This window comes from Coenobita brevimanus, chromosome 111 (assembly GCF_032717465.1).
Source record: "Coenobita brevimanus isolate Jiangsu-jjx chromosome 111, ASM3271746v2, whole genome shotgun sequence".
NCBI lineage: Eukaryota > Metazoa > Arthropoda > Malacostraca > Decapoda > Coenobitidae > Coenobita > Coenobita brevimanus.
The window spans coordinates 31,020,574-31,044,268 of record NC_137064.1 but is presented as its reverse complement, the minus strand read 5'-3'; the positions used below and the strand labels follow the sequence as shown (position 1 = coordinate 31,044,268).

The following is a 23,695-nucleotide window of genomic DNA, read 5'->3' as shown; positions in this document are numbered from 1 at the left end:
TTAGTTATGGCAGACGGGGGATTATTAACTACTACTCGAACTACCGTCAACACCCAAACGATTAGTGAAGTGATCGGACACAAGCGCAGAGTTATTTGCTCACTTTCAGGAGTTATAAGCACCAGAAGCAGACTCAACAAGCCTTCTTCTTTAAGTGGTTAAAAAAAACTCGTCTGGGTGTTAAGCCTTAAGGTCTATTAGTTATTTGGCTCAGACTTGGGAATGGGGGCAGCAACAAAGAAGAATAAAATAAGGAACTTAAAGAAACAGAAGTTTCATGGATTCCAAGATAATATCTTCATACACAAAACACAACAGAACAGCTTCAGAAACAAGAAACTGAAACTTTTATTCTCCAAAGGTCTGTGGGTAACATTCAGAATATCAGTGTATTTAAAAAAAAAAAAAAATAAAAATAAAAAAAAAAAAAAAAAAATCCATAATGACATTACACATTAGTTTAAATAAATTTCCCACCTCAGGGTGTTTTTGAGAAAGATACACATTACAAACCAAAAAATAATAAAAACAAGCTTGGGAATCTGGTGAAGGATAAGATGAGGCATAGGTAGGAGGTGTAGAGTGGATGATACATCGTGACTGTGTCAATGCTTTCAGAAAAAAAATTTCCTATTAATGATGAAGTGACCTTTCCTCACAACAAGAATAATATGCGCTGGCAACTCAAGATATTGCCACTACCTTCTTGGAGTCCCTACTAACTATTATCTACCTGAAAGAAATAATATATCTATAAATGATGTATTTTAAAAGGAACCAATGATTTTAATTATCTACTTGGTCAAATTAATTATCTTTAAACTGAAAAAAAAAATGATGAAGGCTATCAACAATATGGCATCGTGGATTTCAACGAGCAACACCTGCTGGATCTAACATAATGGACTCTACAAAATACTACAGCTGAGTTTTTCAAATATGAAATTCTAAAAGAACAGGATTTACAAATCTGAGTAAATAGTTCACAAATATACTGATAAATAACATTTCTTACAAGCAGATCTCTAGGAGACTTCTCTTTGGAGTACCTAGTATTGTACTCCTTAAGCACAGTACTGTACACAGTTTCAAAGTAATGAGGCATTTCATTAAGTATACTGTAATGTACTTTGCAATCACTGATGCTGCACATGCAAAACAAGCAACAGTGATAAAAAGAATAAATAAATTCCCTCTAATATTTAAGATCTGCGAGACTCAACTGCGTGATGAGGTATGAATAACATTTTTTACAGATTTACAATACAGTTCACCAAATAAGAGCATAATCTGACACATATGCCTAAAGAATGAAGTGCAAATACTGTATTTAGCAAATTTTGAAGCTAAATGAGATGCTGTACATTTACAATGAAGGGATTGTTTACTGTATTTTTAAATTACTTTATATCAGCACAGGTAATGCTGCAAACAGTTAAAGGTGTTAACATCTATACATAATGGTGGTTGATCTAACTACAAGTTCACTAACAACATGTAGTACACATATGTATTTGTGTGTTAATTTGGTACCAGTGCACAATACAAAAATGGGCACACACCTGCTCACATCACCACCAAGCTTGGAAGTATCCATCTGCCACACTACAGTACTACTATGGTAGCATTCATTTTGCTGACAGCACTGAGGCTACAACAACCACAACTTAAATCTGACCCTTAAATATCCATTACTGCCAAATCCTAGACAAAGCAAAACACGTAACAACTTGAAATAAACACTTGGCAGGTTTTATATTTTTCCATTTATAAACTGCATCATGTACACAGAGTGCCCAACAATTTCAAAACAAAGGTACAGTACATCATACAATATTCACCCAAATATATATGATAATATACTGTATAAACAATCTTGTAGTGGTGGGTGGGGGCACTCACCATCCACTCACTCAATGTAGTGCTGCTTTGGGTGTCTGCCCTTTCCTCTCTTCTATCGTTCATTCCTTCCTCTTTCTTTTGCCAAAGGGTGACTTTTCACTCCCTCCTCTGTCTTTCTTTCCTTCTTCCTTCAGCCTGTGGGTGACTAAGCATAGTGTGACACGCCAAATGGTTTCCTGTACACAAGGAAACCATTTACTACGCTGGATGGTAACCATATAACTAAATTATGGCGCTTGGTGGTTTAGTGGGTAATTAAGGCGCTCCAATCAGATAAGCCTGTGTAAGGTTATATCCAAGGGGTGGTTGGGGTTTACTGCTCATGTACAGAAATGCCAATGAGGGATGAGTGAGGCTGGTCACTGTCATCTTCAATGTCAGGACCAACTTGCCTGGCCTCAGGATTCCACGCTCCTCATGGGGCGGCATAAAATTGGATGATGGATGGATGGATGAACAATCTTGTAGTGGTGGGAGGGGGCACTCACCATCCACTCACTCAATGTAGTGCTGTTATGGGTGTCTGCCCTTTCCTCTCTTCCTTCCTTCCTCTTCTGTCTTTCTTTCCTTCATTCTTTCCTCCTCCTTCTTCTTATGTGTGACCTTACACTCCCTCTTCTGTCCTTCTTTCCTTCACTCCTTCCTCTTCCTTCTGCCCATGGGTGACTATACACTGAGTGACAAGCCAAGTGGTTTCCTGTACACCAGGAAACCATTTACTACGCAGGGTGGTAACCATATAACCAAATTATGGCACCTGGTAGTTTAGTGGATAATGAAGGCTCTCCAACTGGATTGAGCCTGTGTAGGTTTATATCCTAAGGATGGTTGGGGTTTATTGCTCACGTATTGCCACTCAGGGATGAATGAGGCTGGTCACTCTCATCTCAAAGGTCAGGACCAACTTGCCTAGCCCCGGGCTCCCACGCTCCTAATGGGGCGGCATAGGATTGGATGATGGATGGATGGATGGAACAATCTTGTATGTTTTTATACACAGGTCAGTTGGATTTAGGGCAACAGAAATGGTAATAATATGGAAGAAATCGATTTGCTCACTGGAACTTCTACAGGACAGAAGTTTGGTTAACATGTGTTTTCAGAACACAGCATAATTATAAAATGATCTCAGTATATTATAAAGCAGCACATCATACTGCCAGCATGGACAATCATCCTCCACTGTTTGGATGAAACAATCTTTGATTCCTGAATTCCACATTACATCATAAACTCTTATCTACAGACTGATTCCCCAGCAAATACTAAGAATCATGGCTAAAATGAATTAGCTCTTAGTATTTGTAACATTTGTTAACAAGATCATGTTTTAACTTACAGGGATTCATCACCAGAAAAGCTTCTGAAACTGTGATTAACAGAATTTTTCAGGAATTCATTTCCGAAATACATTATATATCAACATACTAGCACAGTAATATGAATCTGCCAAAGTTTGGGGGAGTAACTCTTATCAAAGAAACAGATTTGTATTTACACAACTTACTGAGAGACAAATGAGCAATGATTATTAATTTTATCTAGTATGCCAAACATTACAGCCAAAAACTGCACAATCAAAACTCTACATGAACCAAACTATGAGCCAATTAGTTAGGCTATATAGGAGAAAGATGGTAGTGTGCAGAATGTGTGAGCCAGGTGTGTGATGTGATGAAAACATACCAGGTGTCAGTGCCTACTAGTGAATGTTCCTCTACAATACTGGCTCAGGATGGCCTAGCACTGGCTGGTCACGTAGTATGGAGATGTAGCAACATATGAAGGAGAGTGTTAGGGGGGAGGGGAGTGAGTAAGTGTGTGAGAGGGATGAGCAGGGGGAGCAGACGGGCGGGCAGGGAGACTAAGGATCTTGGGTGGTTCCCCACCCGCCCAGGTAGCTTGTTGCTGAGCCAGTGAGCAGTGCTTACTGTGGGGGCAGGGGCGGGCCTGAGTGGGGCGGGAAAGTGGCTTGGAAGCCCATGTGGACCCCCTGGGGCGGCCCTGGGTGAAGGGGGTGGTGAGGTGGTGGTGGTGGGGTGGTGGGTTCATATTTCCTGGGGCGGCCGCGGGACAGGTGCCGCCGCTTCACAAACTCTGCGTCGTCTACCATCCAGAACGACCCAAAGTCATCCTCGTAGCGCACAAAACACTTGTGCAGCGAGAGGTTGGTGCGGATCGCATTCTGGCCCACCGATATTGACATTAGAGAAAAAAGAGAGAAAAAGTCAAAGCACAAGAAAAACTTCTAAAGAGGAAAAATAAAGATGAAAAAAAAGCCCAACCACTCGCCCATAAGATAAGGCCCCTGGGGAAACATACAGAGGGCGCCTCCTGCTCTCTCCCTCCACCAAGAGAGTGGATATATAACGTGTGGAGAGGGTGGTGAGAGCAGGGGACGTGAGGAGCCAGGGGGGGCGGTGGCAGGCAGGGAAGGGGGGTGTGGGGGGCAACATACCCAGTGGCGCAGCGCTGGGGTCGCCTCTTGTAAAACTCCACTTCATCCACAGTCCAGACAGCTCCCTTCACGTTCTCCACACGCATGAAACATTTGTGAAGGGACAGGTTGTGGCGGACGGCATTCTAAACGGAACAATACACAAGACAGTAAGCACAAAGCAAATCAATAACTAAAACAACAAATAATAATACAAAACAAAATGGATTATTCCTGGATCTATGGAGCAGCCAAAAGCAGCAGCTAATCTGTGTTACTTGCCTAAAATAATACTTGTAAATGTTACACTGGCTACAGTGCAGTCAAATTAATTTTTTAAAATGTTACTCGTTATCATGCTGCAGATTCATAAATAAAGATGAAAAAAAAAAATTAGGAAAATCTTCTCTCAACTGTTCAATACTTGGCTGTGGCACCATGCAAATGTAATGCATAAATAAAGGAGTAAACGATCTACACTATGAGCATCAAGAGACCAGGCTTTGTCCTAGCTGGCCAAGACACAGCAGCCACCAGCCAGCTGACCAGCCAGTCAGCTAGATGGCCAACCAGACAGTCAGCCAGCCAGCCAGTTAACTAGTTAGCCAACCAGTTAGCCAGCTACTCAGCCAACCAGCCAGCTGACCAACCAGACGACCAGCCACTACGGCAGCTAGGTGGGAGCCAGCCACATGCCAGCTTGGCAGGGAAACTCAAAAAAGAGCCTTTACTGGTGGTAGCAATAACAAGCAGTGTCCGGGGAGTGGCAGTCTCGGGACACACACACACAGCAGAGAGACTGAGAGGAGGGGTCCGGGCCCAGGGGGGGCCCTCTGTACAAACTTCCCATTGATCCCATGGTGGAAACAGAAGTACCAGTATTAATATTGGGAACCTAACGAGTGCTCTCAGTCTAATATTCTGTATTCAACAACCTCATGAAATGGATGAAAAGATTATTATAATAATTTTCCATAATAAAACTAACAAAATTACTTTAGAGAATTAGATGCTCAACTCTGACAGACTTCAATTTATATATTGGTCAGAGAAAATTTACTGAAATTTCTCAAAAGTAGAATGAATTTATATAAATCTGACTACGGTGACAGAACATTACAAAGACCCTGCACCTACATGCTGATTACACTGCACAAACTGGCATATTATTCACCACTAATATGGAGTACAAGAATTGGAAGAACACGCACAGAATCTTAGAAGAGTTAAGTATTACCCATTTCTGGTATATGAGAAAGCCTGAAATGAAAAAGCCATCCACATTTATTACATGAGGGTGAAAAGTAATCAACTGTCATACCAAATTTAATGATGAAATCCTAATGTTTCACTTGTAGGATATATTAAATCAATGGATGATGTGTACACTATGGTAACAAAACAATATATGCAATCAAAATAGACAACCCAGTACAATAAAAGCTGTGTCAATCAGCATCTAAAAAAAAAAAAAAATAATAATAATAACAGCATCGCTGGCTATCAAGCAATATAATCCAGCTCTTAAGCAACGGGCAAAAAACAGCCTATCAGACTCTTTGATTTCAGTGAAGTACTGACTGACATGGATAACCGTATCTCTCAGCAGGAACTACAAATAGAAATAATGCTTTACTATCCACCAATTTTTAATAAAACATGGCAGTATCAGTCTTATAAGGAATTACAAAGGACTGTTTATAAGCTTCCACTAGTAACAATCATGACATCTGCCCAGTCTCAAATGTTAATTTTCCATGAGAGATGGTTAACACAGCTTTTATTTTTGTTTTTATTTGTGTGTGTGTGTGTGTTTACCTAACTGTATTTACCTAATTGTGATAAACAGGAAATGAGCAACGCTTGTGGGGTCCCGTCTCTGTTTCTCAGTAAGTCTAATTTAGCTTTAAACTCATTTAAGTTTTTAGACTGGACGATCTCTTTGTTCAGGCTATTCCACAGGTCTATACATCTATAAGGAAAACTATATTTCTTGATATCCTTCAAGCAGCTTGGCTTCTTCAATTTCATTCCGTGTCCTCTTGTCACTCTCTTATCCTATAAAAACAGATCTTTTGTCAATTTTATTTACTCCCATCATGGTCCTGAACACTGCAATCATGTCGCCTCTCTTCCTCCTTTCTTCCAACGAAGGCAAATCCAGCTTTTCCAACCTCTCTCTGTACGACAGATCTGCCAGACTGGGGACCATTTTGGTTGCTGTTGTTTGTATTCTCTCAATCTTGTTTACATCTTTCTTTTTATGTGGGGACCACACTACTGCTGCATATTCTAACCTGGGGTGAATCATAGCCACTGTCAATTTTTTCATCATCTCCTCATCCATATAATGAAAAGCTACTCTTATATTAGTCAGGAGACTATACGTCTCAAACCGTCTTGTTAATGTGTTTTTCAGGTGACAAACTGTCCTGGATCAGCACTCCCAAATCTTTCTCTTCTCTCACTTTTGTGACTGGTTCATTACACATCAAATAATTCAGTGATGGCCTCTTGGTACTTTTACCCATTTCCAATATTTTACATTTTTTTGCATTGAATTTCATTTTCCACATCTGGCTCCATTCGTGTATCCAATCCAGATCCTCCTGCAGCATTTTACAATCCTCCTCAACTTCCATCTTCCTCAAGATCTTTGCATCATCAGCAAACAGACTTGCATAACTGTTCACTCCATCTACCATATCATTTACGTAAATCAGGAACATTACTGGCGCCAACACCGAGCCCTGTGGGACTCCACTTGTTATTTCCCTCCATCCAGACATCCTATCCTTTATTACTGTCCTCATTTGTCCATCTCTCAAAAAGTCTCTCATCCATTCCAGGAGGTTCCTCTTCAGTCCTTCTATATGCTCTAGTTTCCACATTAGTCTCTTATGGGGTACCTTGTCGGAGGTCTTCTCCAAATCTAAATACACACAATCCACCAAACCATCTCTCTCCTGAAGCAAGTCAATTGCTCTTAAGTAAAAACTCAACAAGCTGGAAACACATGACCTTCCACTTCTGAATCCAAACTGGCTTTCAGCCAAAATATTCATCTCTTCCAGATATTTTACCCATCTATCTTTCAGAATTCTCTGGCACAATTTTGTGACCATGCTGGTTAGGGACACTGGTCTATAATTCAGGGGTTCTTCCCTGTTTCCTCCCTTATAAATTGGTACCACATTTGCCCTCTTCCATTCTTGAGGCACTTTCCCCTCTTCCAGAGAACACACAATTAAACTGTGAATATTATCCACCAGTTGTTCTCTGCATTCCTTCAGTACCCAATTAGAGATTCCATCTGGTCCAGGGGCTTTCCTTACATCTTGAGTTTCTATTAATTTATATACTTTCTGTACTTCCACTTTTATATCTTTTATCACTACATTTCTAGTCACTCCCTCCCCGTCCATAAACTCCTTTTCATTAGTGAAAACTGATTGGAAACATTTGTTCATTATTTCTGCTTGCATTGCTGCATCTTTATAGACCTCTCCTTCTACTTTCACTTTGGTGATTCCTTCCTTTTGTTTCAGTTTGCCAGTGACAAATCTATAAAACAGTTTGGGCTCATCCTTACATTTATCTATCATACCTTTTTCAAAATTCCTTTGTTCCTCTCTGCGTATTCTTGCGTATTCATTTCTAGTTCTTTTATATTCTTCCTTTGTTTTGTTGTTACCTCTCTTTCTCCAATTGTTCCACACCATGTCTCTCTCTTATTTTGCTATCATACACTTTCTGTTAAAACCACTCCTTTTTCCTGTTTTCTTTCCCCCTTACTCTTGGCACAAATTTTTCCACTTCTGAATTATAGAAGCCTAGAAAAATATCCCACTTCCTCTGTACCTCTCTTGTTTCTCTGAATTTTCTCCAATCTGCATTTTCAAAAAATTTTCCCAATCCTGTGAAGTTGGCTTTCCCAAAGTTGTATCTACCCTGCCTATAAAGCTCATCTCTTGGCTCCACGTTCCCTGTTATCATCTGGAACTCAATGACCACATGATCACTTTTTCCAATAGGACACAGATATTTCAAGGATTCTATTACATCAGGTTCTTTGGTAAACAGTAAACACAGTCTTGCTGGTGTGTCCTCACCTAGGAACCGTGTCTCTTTTTTGACCCATCGCGTCATCACACTGTTCATTGTTATATTTAATAATATAGTGCCCCACGAATCTTCACTGCCTCCTGAGTTCCATTCCTCCCTGTTCACCTCTTTACAAATGAAGTCACCCATTAAAATTATATTGTTGCTTTTCTCAATCATTTCCCGTAAATAACTATACATGTCTAACAACATTTCCTTGTGTGTGTGTGTGTGTGTGTGTGTGTGTGTGTGTGTGAAAAACGATGTGGCTATATTCTGAACAGGTGCACTGTAAGAAAATGCTGGTAGTTTTACCTGTATTGCTTACTTATATTATGGTAGCTGTATCATTTCTACAGTTATTTAATTGTATTTTGCAAATCTAAAGTATACAAAGCAAGCCCTCAATACCCAAATCCAACTGAAATATTAGATTTCTGGACACAACATTATTTTTCTAGTATCTGTATCTTTTATCTAGACAGACAGATATACAAATATAGACTGAGAGACAGAGATATTGACAGATAGACTGATACACAGACAGACATAGATATACTGTATAGTGATCCCTTGGTTATCATGCACTTCATTATGGCAGTTTTCACTATCACTGCAAAGTGAAAATCTATACTCCTGCCGTTATCAGGCATTTACACTGTATCTGCAAAAAAACACTGTTATCGTGCACTTATATCTTTAGTGGAAAAGTTTCTAGAGAAGGGAAAGAAGTTGTATGCAGCTTTCATGGATCTGGAGAAAGCATATGACAGGGTGGATAGACAAGGATTGTGGAAAGTATTAAGAATATATGGAGTAGATGGGAAGTTGTTGAATGCTGTGAAGAGTATGTATGATGGTGCCAAGGCTACAGTGCATGTTGATGGTGAACTAAGTGAATTTTTCTCTTTGAAGGTTGGGTTGAAACAGGGATGTGTCATGTCTCCATGGCTGTTCAATCTGTATATGGATAGGGTAATAAAAAAGGTACAAGGCAGGGTAGTGGATGTTGGAGTGGCCCTGGTGAGAGAGGATAGTGTTTGGAAACTCCCTGTACTGTTGTTTGCAGATGATACTGTGTTGTTGAGTGAAGACGAAGGGGAGCTGCAAGGCTTGGTGGATGAGTTTGGGAGAGTGTGTAAGGAACGGAATCTAAAGGTGAATGTAGGGAAGAGTAAAAGTGATGGTCTTTGAAAGAGGTGAAGTCAGTGAATGTACAGCGAGGTTGGATGGTGAGGAATTGGAAAATGTGAGTACGTTTAAGTACTTGGGTAGTGTGATGAGTAAGGATGGAGGTTGGGAGGGTGAAGTGCTTGAAAGAGTACAGCAGGGAAGAAAGGTTGCTGGTTTCTTGAAAGCAGTGATAAGAAACAGGGAAGTGAGCATGGAAGTGAAAAAGTTACTACATGACAATACAGTATTGTGATACCAACTCTAATGTATGGAAGTGAAGCTTGGACGTTGTTGTAAGGACACAAGTCAAGAGTGAGAGCAGTGGAAATGAGTTATTTAAGAGGAGCCTGTGGAGTCACATGGAGAGAGAGGCTGACAGATGGAGGAGAGGACAGAGCAGGGGAAATGAGTTATTTAAGAGGAGCCTGTGGAGTCACATGGAGAGACAGGCTGAAGAATGAGGATATAAAGGAGCATTGTGGTGTGGATGTGGATGTGATAGGAAGCGTTATGAGGAACACACTGAGGTGGTTTGGCCATGTGGAGAGGATGGGGGGTGAAAGAGTGACGAAGAGAGTGTATGTGAGTGAGGTGGAGGGGGGAAGAGGGAGGGGGAGGCCGAGGATGAGATGGAAGGATGGGGTGGAGAGGTATATGAGAGAGGAGGGTGTGAGTTGGGAGCAGGGCAGTGAAATAGCGGGGGACAGGGTGACGTGGAGGTGATTTGTTTGTGGCCACCCCAAATGGGATTGAGGCGTCCTGGCGATAGATAGATAGATTGTGCACTTCAGTGGATTTCTGCCAGCAATGATAGTGCAGTATATGTGGCTTCTGATACTGCTGAGTGATTCAAAGACAAGACCCTACTCAAGGAGTTACTGGTAATCTCTGGTGGTGGGGACCACAAACTCTCCACCCCCTAGCCTCATAACTCCTTACCTCAAACCCATCTCAGGACTCTCTATGGTACATGTTTCTTATATACAGTGCCCTTTTCACTTCTTTCTATTTCTGCTACTTATGATAATACTATTTATGGATTTAGTGGGTCTAAAGTGTTGTAAAAGGAAAGATTTGGGCTTATGAGTGGGTTGCCCAGCACCAATCAAGATAAATCCCAAAGGTTCTGTGCTTTCATTATTCCTAAAATTCGTTATCACACACTAAGCTAAGTACCAACTATGTACGATAACCATGGGATCACTATACAGTATATATATATATATATATATATATATATATATATATATGTACTGTATATATATATATATATATATCTCCATCCATCTATCAATCATCCAATCCTACATTGCCCCATGAGGAGCGTAGGAGCCCGGGGCTAGGCAGTTGGTCCTGACATTTAAGATGAGAGTGACCAGCCTCATTCATCCCTGAGTGGCATTACGTGAGCAATAAACCCCAACCACCCCTTGGATATAAACCTTCACCGGCTCAATCCGATTGGAGCACAATAATTACCCACTAAATCACCAGGCACCAAAATTTGGTTATATTGTTACCACCCAGCATAGTAAATGGTTTCCTGGTGTAGAGGAAACCATTTGGCTTGTCACTCAGTGTAGAGTCACCCACGGGCAGAAGGAGGAGGAAAGAATGAAGGAATGAAAGACAGAAGAGGGAGTGTAAAGTCACCCGCAGGCAGAAAGACGAGGAAAGAATGAAGGAAAGAAGGATGGAGGAGAGGACAGGGCAGACACCCGAGAGCAGCACTACATATATATATATATATATATATATACATATATACTGTATGTATATATATATATATATATATATATATATATATATACAGCATACAGTACTTAACAACACTATAAGGGGCTTATCAGTCTAAACAGACCACACATCAGTATCCCTGAACTCTCTTTATTGGACTTGCCAATGTGTTTTGAACTGCTTCTATGTTCACCAGAAGTACAGTACAGTATATTAAATAATCTAGGAAATGTAACATCAGTTAAAGCACTGTACTTTGTGTGTTTGTGTGATACATAACAGAAAATGGTAAGATGAAACAAAGCACTTTCATCATATCCGTATAATTTAAACAGAATACACAAAAAATGGTAAAGGTACTTTATTTCATCTTACCATTTTCTGTTAGGTATCACACAAGCACACAAAGTACAGTACTTTAACTGATGTTAGATTTCCTAGATGATTTAAAATACTTCTGGTCAACCTATAAGCAGTTCAAAGCACATTGGCAAGTCCAATAAAGAGAGTTCTGAGATACTGAAATGTGGTATATCATTGGTTGATTTTACAGTAAACAGGCCACTTTAAATACTGTACCTTGCTAAGTCAAAAATTTAAAGGAATTCTGGCATAATGAAGAGTCTGGTTTACTGAGGGATTACTGTACTGTACAGTGAGCTGGCCATTTAAAGTACAGTACTGTACTCTACTGTAAATGGCAATATCATCATATAGCCATATCTTGGGTTGCCATACACTAAACATTTACAATCTTTATTTCTACCGATTCTCAAATATATTCCTACAGCAGAGTATGTCATATCAAGAAGGCAAAAAAAACAGCTATGGTTGTACATGGTATGTAAGCTGATCTGTAGAAGAAACAGTAAGTTATTCAAAGTGGTAAATGAACACACAGTAAACTAAACAGAGACATTGGAGAGATAACAGGACAAATTAATTACAGTATTTTTTTACTGGAAATTCAGCTCCAATGGGTTAAAAATAAAGTGCTTTATGATGTACCTTCCAAGTGGCTGCGTTGCGCCTGAAGTAAGCGAAGGTGTTCTGGAACCAGTTATAAATCTCATTCAGGGTCAGCTGCTTGTCTGGGGCTTCAATGATTGCCTGGAATTGAAAAACACAACTGATGACAACGAAAAATGAAAACAGTTTAAAGGAAATAATATAAGGAGCTGCCTGTCACTCAAATATATGAAGGTTGGGGGCTCTACGACACCAATATTAGTATATAAAAAGAAATAGTACGTTCTTAATGAGGCAATGACTAGGCTTGCAGCATAACCAGGTGGCATTCATAAAGGTTGAGACATTCCTAGGAGAGAGAGGAATAATGTAGCCAAGTTTCAACTGAACAAGAAAATGTAAATACAGTGTACAAACTATTGTAGTCACTTTTATACAATGAAGTGCACTAAAAAAAAAATAAAAAAAAAAAAAGCCACATCTCTTATTTAGCACAGCACTTAACTACTGTATTCTTACGGAAATACCTGTACAGTATTAGTAATTAGAGTACAAAGGACAAAATTCCAGTACTTATACATGAGAACCTCATCTTACATTACAGTAGTTCTTTTTTTCAAAGTACCTTTTATTCTCATACTAACCTTCACTAATGAAATAACAAGTAAATCAGTAAAAAATTTTGAAAAGCGACCGTGGTACGCCTCACCCCACCTTGAAGTGGGAAAAGCCTGGATGTAATGATGATGATTAATAATGATACTGATGATAATGGACTGTGATACAAACTGAATGACCAACATCAGTCGCTCAACCTCTCAGAATTCAGAACATATTCATAATCTATTCTGTTATGACTAGATGGCACCACATTATGGAATAATAAACATCATTCAAAGCAGTTCACCAATAAAGCTCCTACATGTGATTACTTGGATTCATCAGATTTTGCTAATCATCCTTAGGCTTTACTGTAGGTGTTGTTCCACAAACTGGGATGTTCAGTGTCATCTGCAGAAACCAATAGCAACTTCTTGCATTTTCAAAAGAATTATTTATTTATTTTTTTTTAATTTAATTTTTTTTTTTCACTACAAAGGATATTTTCTCAGCTGAATACAGTATAACCATCTGATGACAGCAAGAGTGCACCATCAATACATCACTGTACTGTAGTGTCATGTGCCGCTTAATGTCCATTTGCTTTAACGTCCAGGGACCTATAAGAATATACATTAATAGTATTCTCATTCTGCATCTTCAGGACCAAGCAGGTGCCAAAAGAGCAGAAACTGCTGAATGACCAGGAAAACCTGCCAAAAAGTTTCTAGCAATCATGGTCGGTCACCCCAATGCAATCACAGTGTATAGCAAGTATTATTGGTCAACCCTAAGCACTAAATCTGCCTTCGGTTTCTTAAGGTCGTATATAATGGAAGAGCTCACACCATAATCTTCCATTATCTTCTTCCTTGGAACACCTGCCTCCAACTTTTTCAATAATTCACTCTTCTTGGTAATAGTCAGCACCTTATGGGTGTGTTTTTTCACACCAATAGGCTTTCCTCTAGCAGAGGCCATAGCACAACACATGAACGAGAGGATGACCTTATAATAGCACGAAAAAGTTTCCAAACTTTCAAAAGGTCCCGTTTACAAAGCCAGACACTCATATGGCCGACGATGCATGCAGTGTTGGCAAGCAGAAATCTTCAAAAGTGCTAAGCTCAACTTTAACATGCTATGCTATGGGTGAACTGTTCAAACTTTCGTGCTAAAATGGACTTCAAAACACGCTAAATATAGAAGGAAATCTAATATTTATTGGTGCTAATTATTATGAGAAGCATTAGATCTGGCACCAAGAGTGTCAAATTGGCTAATCAGTTCAGCATATGTGCCAGAAGAGAGGAGAACTTTCGTAATGAGACTATTTATGAAAAACGCTGAAAGACTGGAAATACCGTATGACCAGATGCCAAATAAGAGGACTTTTACGGTAACAGAAACAAACAAACAAACAAACAAAATCCAAAAAACGGGACGTAGCGAGTGTACGCAGGCAAAAAGCAGTGTTGCTGCGTGACAACCAGCCACCATCCAGAAACAAAGCGATTACACTACTGGCAATACAATACAGTACGCAGTATATATATAACCTATACAGATACACCGTAACACTGTTCATGTGTCTTAATATTTTTCTTTTTTTTCCTACTTTACATGAAATATAGTAAAAACCAGTAAAAAGTTTACTAACAAGCAGCAACATGTTTACCGTATAACAGCGTCATCAACATTAGCAGCAGGCAGCCACGTCCAGTCGCATGTTTACCACCACTTTTGAGTGTTCTTGTGTATCCTTGCATCATGTTTACATAACAATCGACATTACCCAACAGTTCATCATGGCTCCCAAATGTAGCAGTACAGTATATACCATATACAGTACCTGTATATATAGTATATACAGTATACAGTGAATAAGTTATAGTGATCACTTAACATCCTATTTTTCAGAACATTATTGTGGATGCTAAGCGGCACATAGCTGTACTATGGGGTTTATGTGATGCAGGGCTGCCTAGGTCTTCCTTAGGTGACTCTACAGGAGTGACATGCCTACTGGTTCCCTGTAACCCTGGATACCACTGTATTTACCATATTAAGTGGTAACGACAGAATCAAATAACGCATGATGTGGCCCCTGCTATGGTGCCTCTGTTAACTGATTAGATGCAAATAAAGCATCCATCCATGAACCAAACCTCCACACACTTCCCTACACCTTGCCATGACCAGGCACAGTCCACTGCAAGGGAACACCGATTCACTGCATGGGCCAGCCCAGCAGGGGTAACTGCATTCCTGCAGTTAATAGGTCTACTTCAGAGGCCAGACTGGGGTTGATCTACTGCTACTGTTACCGAGGGGTTTACAGAAATGATATAACTTCATCACAACATACATTTCTTCTTCTGGTGGTAACATGAGTAAAATATATTGTCATCTGTGATATATGGAGGCACTTCGTAGTAGGAGGGGGTGCTCATCATCCATTCAACTTGATGTAATGTTCCCCTCAAGTTACTCAACAATAAGTGACAATCCCAAATGGTTTACAGTAACCCAGGAAACAAACTGTATACTACACTGGGTGGTAATCATAAACTGCAAACACATGATGCTTTATAAATTAGTGGATTCAGGTGCTCCAACCAGATGGCACCCACAAGGGTTTACATCTGAGGGTTGGTTGAAGTTTATTGGTCACTAAATGGCACTCAGGAGTGAGTGAGGCTGCTCACTCCCACTTAATTGTCAGAACTAAGCTGCCTAGCTCTGGGATGGATGGATGGCTAGTCAGTGCAGTGAAAAGGCCCACCTGTCGTATGAGAGAGGCGTAAGTGAATGGGGGGCGGACTTCAGTACTCTTGTAAAAATCTCTATTCCTCTGGATTTCTGAAATGAGAAAAGACAGTTTCATATTAGGAATGCCTGCCACTCAGTATTTCCAGTCATAAGATGACTTAACCCAAGCACAAGGGATTTAAACCTGTATCATACAGTACAATGAATAATATAACAATGCTCTAACTTAATGAAGCTTAACTGCATTTTAAGGAAGTAACCATTTTCTACATGGTTCAAGTAATGGAGGCTCTGTTTCCCAAATACAGTACATCAGTGAATTAATTTTTTCCATACTATTCATATCCACATATATTTACTCAACTTGCACTGCCCCTAAATACAGCTCAATAGCATACAGGGATTTGCCTCTCATAAAACTATAATGTACATATAAAAACCTACACACCCACACCCACACGCAAACACATACACAATCTCTACAAACTCTGTGAAATGATTATTTAATTCACACTATCAACACACACACACACACACACACACACACACACACACACACACACACACACACACACACACACACACACACACAAAATCTCTATTAATTCTGAGAAATGCTTATTCAATTCATATTCCCAATACAAAAATGTTATATACACTACTATACTGTACCTAAAACACAGAGAAATCCATTGCAATGTCATGCATTCATACATCAATATTTTTCCAATTAAACACTGCATTACTGCCATCAGGTTTTGGTGAAAGAAATTCAAGCAAAAATCACAGCCACCATGCATTTCTGACATTATGAAGTACTGTAATTATTGTAGTGCAGTAAAAGCAACTGTCATATCAATATGAAAGCATCTAATGCAATATCAAATATATACTGGAAGAGTTGCAGATAAGCAAAGAGAAACACTAATACTGGAGCTGCCAAGAATTAGTACTAACATAATAAATCATATAAAACCAACAAATAGGCCTAAAAGCATATTAATTAATTTCCTGGCATTTTAATGTTTATCTTTTGGCTTCTGCTTTGTAAATTACTGACAGCGTGCAACTCAGAATATCCCTCAGTTCTCATACACAAACTACAAACTTAAAATCTGTATTTGAAGCTTCAAGAAAAAAATCTATAAAAGAAAAGAATAAAAATTATATAACTAAAAAAGGAACCCAGACCCACAGATGCAGGTGCTCTTTGTGTGTTGGATACGGACCTTGTTGAATGTCCAGTCCTGCTCGATCTAACATATAGGAAAGACCTGAGAAGGACAAGGGAAATAAGAGGAAGAGATGAGAGGCCTGAATGGCAGTATAAGAAAAGGAGTGTCAGCAGGAAAGGCAGGGAAACAAAGAAAAATAAAGGAGGGGGAAGGAGGAAAGGTTGGAGGTGAAAAAAAAGAGAAACAGGATTTTTTAATAAGGAGCTGTATGCAAGAGTACAAAAATTTTGGTAAGCAAAGGAAAAAGATGTGAATAAGAAAGATGAGTAAAGTAGTCACAGGAAATGCAACAGAAAATGACCAAGTAAGTGATCAACGACATTTGTATACAAAAAGGACCTGTAAGAGAAAGGTTAACATGAGTAAGTTATGCAAAGGAAGATGAGGAGTAGAGGGCTGGGAGGAAGTGCAAGGTAATGAGAGGAAATGCAATGGAAGGAAACACAGGAGGGGTGAAGAGAATACTGAATACAGAACTATGAGGAAACAAGATAGATTGTGTGCTACGCAAAGGAAGAGGAAAAAGCAAAGGACTGGGAAGAAGAGTACAGCAGCCAGTACCTATGGAGGAAATGGGAAAGGGATAATAAGGACAAGTAATGAAAAGAACAAGAAGGGAATGGAGGGGATAGATGGGAAGTAAATGAAGTGCTGAAGTACAGGAACAGAGGAAGGGGAGAAGTGTGAGATGCACAAAAGAATGACTTGCAATTAGGGGAGAAGCTGACAAGTAAGTGATAAAATGAGAAGGAAGGAGAGGAGACAGGCACTGGAGGACATGGGAAGTGAGCAGAGATGATGATCAGTTCAAACTGAAAGCAATAGCTGTGGGGTACATTCTTATGAACGGCAACTTCTTTTTCATTATTCAGGGAAATACAGACTGGGATATATAATATGCCACTGAATGTGGCTATTTAATGGGATAAAAATGTGACAGACTGTGTAATCTCAGCCCTAAGTAACTCACCCAGGCCTGGAGATACACCATGCATGGGTGATACACACACACACACACACATACACAGGTCGCCAACAGAGAAGCAGCTCCAAGATGATTGTAGGGAAATAATGCTAAAGCAACAACAAAATGGACGCCAGACTATTGTGATTATGTGAACTGAATGCATGAGTGGTGATCCCGTTTGATAATAGTGAAAAAAATGGAGGATTCGATCAAATAAGAGCACAACCCAGAGTAGAAGTTTAAAATTTTTGTTCGGGTAGAATGGCAGAAGGAGAGAGTCCTTTGTTTACATCCAGAGCAGGTGAATTTGCAGGATTTTCAATGAAGACCAAAGTGAAGGGAGTATTAAACTGAATCAAACAAGAGTAACAGGTATAGAGAAAAAGGCTGGGAGGAATGCCCAGGAATAAAAAAAGGTATGGTCAGTAATTAGAAAGCTGCAAGAATGAACACTACAACAAGAAAATGAGATTAAAGAATTGAAAAGCAAGGTGAGAGTGTCTGTTCAAGTAGTGCTGAACAAGAGAGAGAAAAACCAAAATTAAAATCTCGAATGAAACAGAACAGCTCAAAAAAGACAATGAGAGGTTGGAGGAAGAAAGGGATAAGATGAAAAGTAAACATGAAAAGCATGAATAAAAAACAAAGATGCAAGATGAATACATCAAGGAAATCAAGGATGAGCATAGGTGGTGAAAGAAAATTCAGGAAGATGTGAAAATAAATCTAAAGAAGATTACAGAACAGGAGAAGAAAGAAAATCAAGAAAAGGTAGAGAAAGAAGTGGTTAGGCTACTAAAAAGTACAGAATCACTTGTCAGAGATGCAGCAGACAAGAAAAAAATGCATAATTATCTCAGGTTTCAAAGAAAACCTTGTCAGTGAGGTCAGAAGAGAAAGGGATGAGCTGAGAAGGACGAAGGAAATTGCGTCAACAATTATGGAAGGACATGATGAAGACCAAAAAGAGATCGAAGAAGTGTTTAGGCTGGGAAAATATGTGGAGGGAGGGGCAAGGCCACTAAAGGTAAATTTTCAGTCACAAGTCATGGCAAATGAAGTAATCAACAAGACTTGGAAATTAGCAGATAACGAGGGATTCAAATATATCTGGATAGGGAGAGATGCAAATGAGGAAGAGAGAGCTAAAATAAAGGGACTTGTTTATGAAGCTAAAGAAAAAAATGACCAGAGAATGGAGGAAGAGAAGACAGAGTTCTATAGGAGAGTTATGGTCCAGGTACCGAAGGAGAGAGGGAGAGAGAAGGACATACTATAAAACATTGCAAAAAGACTAAAAGTGGCGTACGTTAATGCAGAAGATCTAATCGCTGCAAGGCTGGAAATAGACGATATCTTGAGGGAAAATGAGCCAGATATTATGTGCCTTGTAGAGACCAAGCTAAGAGAGAATACTGAAATCCAAATAGGAGATGGGAAATACAAACTATGGAGAAGAGATAAAAAAGAAAAAACAGGAGGAAGAGTGATGATAACAGTAAAGAACAACATACTGTAAATGTGGCTGATGTTGAACTGGGAGAGGGTAGGGCTGAATTGATAAACATGATACTAGAAACCAGGGGGAAAGGCAAGAGGGGCATCACAGTAGCATATATGCCCCCAAGACAAGGACATGGAATGAGGAGGAATATCAGGAGATGCTGGACAAAGCAATAACATAATCGTGATGGATAACTTTAATTGTAAAGAGGTAAACTGGGAGGAGTGAGACTCAGAAAGCAGTGAAGATTCATGGGGCAGTAAACTGTTAAATAAGGCAATGGATATTGTAATGAGATCCAGTGGGTCAAAGAAGAGACAAGATTTAGAGTTGATGACACACCAGCAAGATTAGATTTAATTACAGTATAACCAAAGAACCTGATACAAATAAATCTCTGAATTATCTGCATCCAGATGCAAAAAGTGATCATGTAGTAGTAGAATTCCAAATGACAGAAGGAAATAGAGAGGCAAGAGATGAGATACACAGGCATGGAAGATACAAATTTGGAAAAGCAAACTTTACAGGACTGAGAAATTTTTTTGAAGAAGCAGACTGGCGAGAATTCAGGGAAACATGAGAGATGCAGAAGTGGGATATCTTTGTAGACTTCTATAATACCAGTGTGGAAAACCTTGTGCCAAAAGTTAGTGGGAAAGAGAACTGGGGAAATGACTGGTTCAACAAAAGGTGTATGGTAGCAAAATTAGAACGGGATAAGGCTTGGAACAAATGAAGAGAGAAGGGTAATTCTAGAATATTCTTCTTCATAAAGGAAAAATATAAATGAACTAGAAATGAATATACAGAATACATAGAGAAGGAAGAAAGAATATATAGAGAAGAGAATACATAGAGAGGAAGAAACTTTGAAAAATGTATAATTCACAAATGTAAGGAAGAATCTAAACTGTTTTACAGGTTTCTTATTGGTAAACTGGAAACACAGGAAGGAATCAATAAGCTGAAAGTAGAAGGAAATGTCTATTACGATGCATTTATGCAAGCTGAAATAATGAACAAATGCTTCCAATCTGCCTTCACTAAAGAAAGTGATTTTGTGGAGGAGGAGGGAGTGACTAGAAATGTAATGTTAAAAGATGTAAAAGTTGAAGTGCACAAAATTTACAAATTACTGGAAACTCAAGATGTGAGGACAGGCCCAGGACCAGATGGGATCTCTAACTGGATACTAAAGGAATGCAGAGAACAACTGGCAGATAAGATTCATGGTTTAAGTGTGTGTTCTTTGGAAGAAGGGAAAGTCCCTTGGAAATGGAAGAGGGCCACGTGGTAACAATTTACAAGGAAGTGAACAAGGAAGGACCCCTGAATTATAGACCAATGTCACTGACCAGCTTGGTCACAAAACTGTGCTAGAGAATCCTGAAAGACAGATGGATAAAATATCTGAAGGAGATGGACATTATGGCAGAAAGTCAGTTTGGATTCAGAAATGGAAGGTCGTGTGTTTCCAACTTGTTGAGCTTCTACTCGAGGTCTATTGACGTGCTACATAAGATAGGTGGACTGTGTGTATTTAGATATGGAGAATGCCTTTGATAAGGTACCCCACAAGCGACTAATGTGGAAACTGGAACACACAGGAGGACTGAAGGGGAACATCTTGGAGTGGATAAGAGACAGGCAAATGAGGACAGTAATAAAGGACAGGATATCTGGATGGAGGGAAGTAACAAATGGAGTCCCACAGGCCTTGGTGTTAGTGTCCATGATGTTCCTGATTTACATAAACAATATGGTAGATAGAATGAACAGCTATGCATGTCTGTTTGCTGATGATGCAAAGATCATGAGGAAAGTAGAAGTTGATGAAGACTGTAAAATGCTGCAGAATCCGGATAGGATTCAAGAGTGGAGCTGGATGTGGGAAATGAAATTCAACACAAAAAAATGTATAATATTGGAACTGGGTAGAAGTACCAAGAGACCATCACTGAATTATTTGATGGGTAATGAACCAATCACAAATGCAACAGAAGAGAAGGACTTTGGAGTGCTGCTCCAGGATAATTTGTCACCCGAAAAAACACAGAACCAATCACAAATGCGACAGAAGAGAAGGCCTTTGGAGTGCTGGTCCAGGATAATTTGTCACCCGAAAAAACACAGAAGAATTTTGGAGTGCTGGTCCAGGATAATTTGTCACCCGAAAAAACACATTAACAAGACAGAAAGATGTATAATCTCTTGACTAACATATGAGTAGCATTTCATTACATGGATGAGGTGATGAAACAATTGATAGCGGCCATGATCCATCCCAGGTTGGAATATGCAGCAGTAGTGTGGTCCCCACATAAAAAGAAAGATATAAACAAGATCGAGAGAATACAAAGAACAGCAGCCAAGACGGTCTCTTGCCTGGCAGATCTATCGTACAAGGGAAAAGATGGAAAAGCTATATCTGCCTACCTTACAAGAATGGAGAGAGAGAAGCGACATGATTGCAGTATTCAGGGCCATGATGGGAGTAGAAAAAATTGACAGAGATAATCTGTTTGTATGGGATGGGAGAGTAACAAGAGGACATGGAATGGAACTGAAGAAGCCAAGCAGCTTGATGGATATCATGAAATACAGTTTTCCATATAGATGCAAAGACCTGTGGAATGGCCTGGACAAAGAGATCGTCCAGTCTAAAAACTTAAACAAGTTCAAAGCAAAATTTGACTTATTGAGAAAAGATGGGACCCCACTAGCGCAGTTCATTTCCTGTGTATCATAACTAGATAAATACACACACACACAGACACAGAAAAGGGTACATATGTTGAAATATGATGACACAATTTATAGCCCTGCAAGTATACAAACCCAAATTTATTAAAAAGTAGCTATTCTTTTTCTGTAGTCAAGAAGCTTTATAATTTTATCTGTTCCTCTTCCAAAATGGCAGATACTCTACAGTACTGTAATTAACACTAGTAATAATAATTCTGTAAACTACACAAGGTGGAGTACCGACCACACTTTTAAGAGAAATTACTTTGCTACAAGTTACACGACTCTATTTCTGTACATACAACTTCCCCCAATTTATATAATACAGTAAGCCTATATACGTATACAGGGTAAATCGTCAGCTGCACATAATAATAAGAAAAAATATCCTAGTATGTAATATCAAAACCTAATCATGCTGTAAATTCAAAATTATCACTACCATGCTGAAAACACATTTGAAGACCACTGCCTATCAGAATCACCCATGAAATATCCAACAACTTCAGGAACAAATCACATTGAAATGCACAAGCATTACATGAAAAGTTCTAAACTTTCAGACCTCGTTCAGAGGAGTCCAAGTACATTCTCAACTGGAGACGAACATTTAGAACATATTGTATGACTGGGTTATAATAAGATGGACTCTTTAACCCCTAGGCCGCGTGAGGCGATTGTAGTCACCCTACTAATTATTCTTCATGACGCATCAGGCAAGACAGTTCACAGCCAACAAAACACTTTTCCATCCACACGTCTGTTGCTTTTGTACAAATACGGTATGTTTTTATTTCTTTTACGTGAGAACAAACAGTGTATACATGTCTAGTGTATACATACAAGTGAAAACCTTGCTTGATGTAAATAATCTCATCACTGCAAAATTACACAATACAAAAAATTACTTATTGCTGCATCTTTCGTAAAAATACAGTAAGTTTTTCTTTCCTTTATGTGAAAACAAACAGTGTACATGTGTCTCATGTACGTTTACAAATGAAAAACATTGCTTGAAGTAAATAATCTCATCATTGCAAAATTAAACAATAACAAAAATTAATAATTTAAGCATTTTTTATCAGAAAATGACAATTTTCTCGTAGATAGGTGCTTTTTTACCATCATCTCGGTAAAAAATGGAAACTTCACGGTTATTAACTGTTAGAAAAGTAACAACAAAGTTTTCAGTACTTTCATTTTTTAGGGACTTAGGCAGCATCCAGGAGAATGACCAAGAAGTGCTAGGTGGCGGCCAAAGGGTTAATACACATGCTGACATGTTGCAAGACTATTATGGTGTGTGTGTGTATCTATCTATCTATAAATGTATATATATATATATATATATATATATATATATATTAATATATATATATATAAATCTATCTATCTATCTATCTATTGCCAGACGCCTCAATCCCGTTTGGGGTGGCCACAAACAAATCGCCTCCAAGTCGCCCTGTCCCCCGCCATTTCACTCCCTTGCTCCCAACTCACACCCCCCTCTCTCATATACCTCTCCACCCCATCTCTCCATCTCATCC

The 23,695-nt window shown here is 39.2% G+C and overlaps 1 protein-coding gene across 3 annotated transcripts in view; it reads right to left on the bottom strand.

Moving 5' to 3' along the window:
• Positions 1-23,695, bottom strand: part of FoxP (forkhead box transcription factor P) — a 141,944-nt gene that overhangs the window by 3,058 nt on the left and 115,191 nt on the right. For 2 of the 3 annotated variants that reach the window (XM_080286336.1, XM_080286339.1), the window contains 3 exons: positions 15,708-15,784; positions 12,362-12,463; positions 4,361-4,485 (listed from right to left, as the gene is read on the bottom strand). In XM_080286336.1, coding sequence (XP_080142462.1) covers positions 4,361-4,485; positions 12,362-12,463; positions 15,708-15,784 — 304 coding nt within the window. Of the gene's footprint in view, positions 1-4,360; positions 4,486-12,361; positions 12,464-15,707; positions 15,785-16,923; positions 16,969-23,695 lie in introns of all 3 variants that reach the window. The other variant, XM_080286338.1, reaches the window with a different exon arrangement.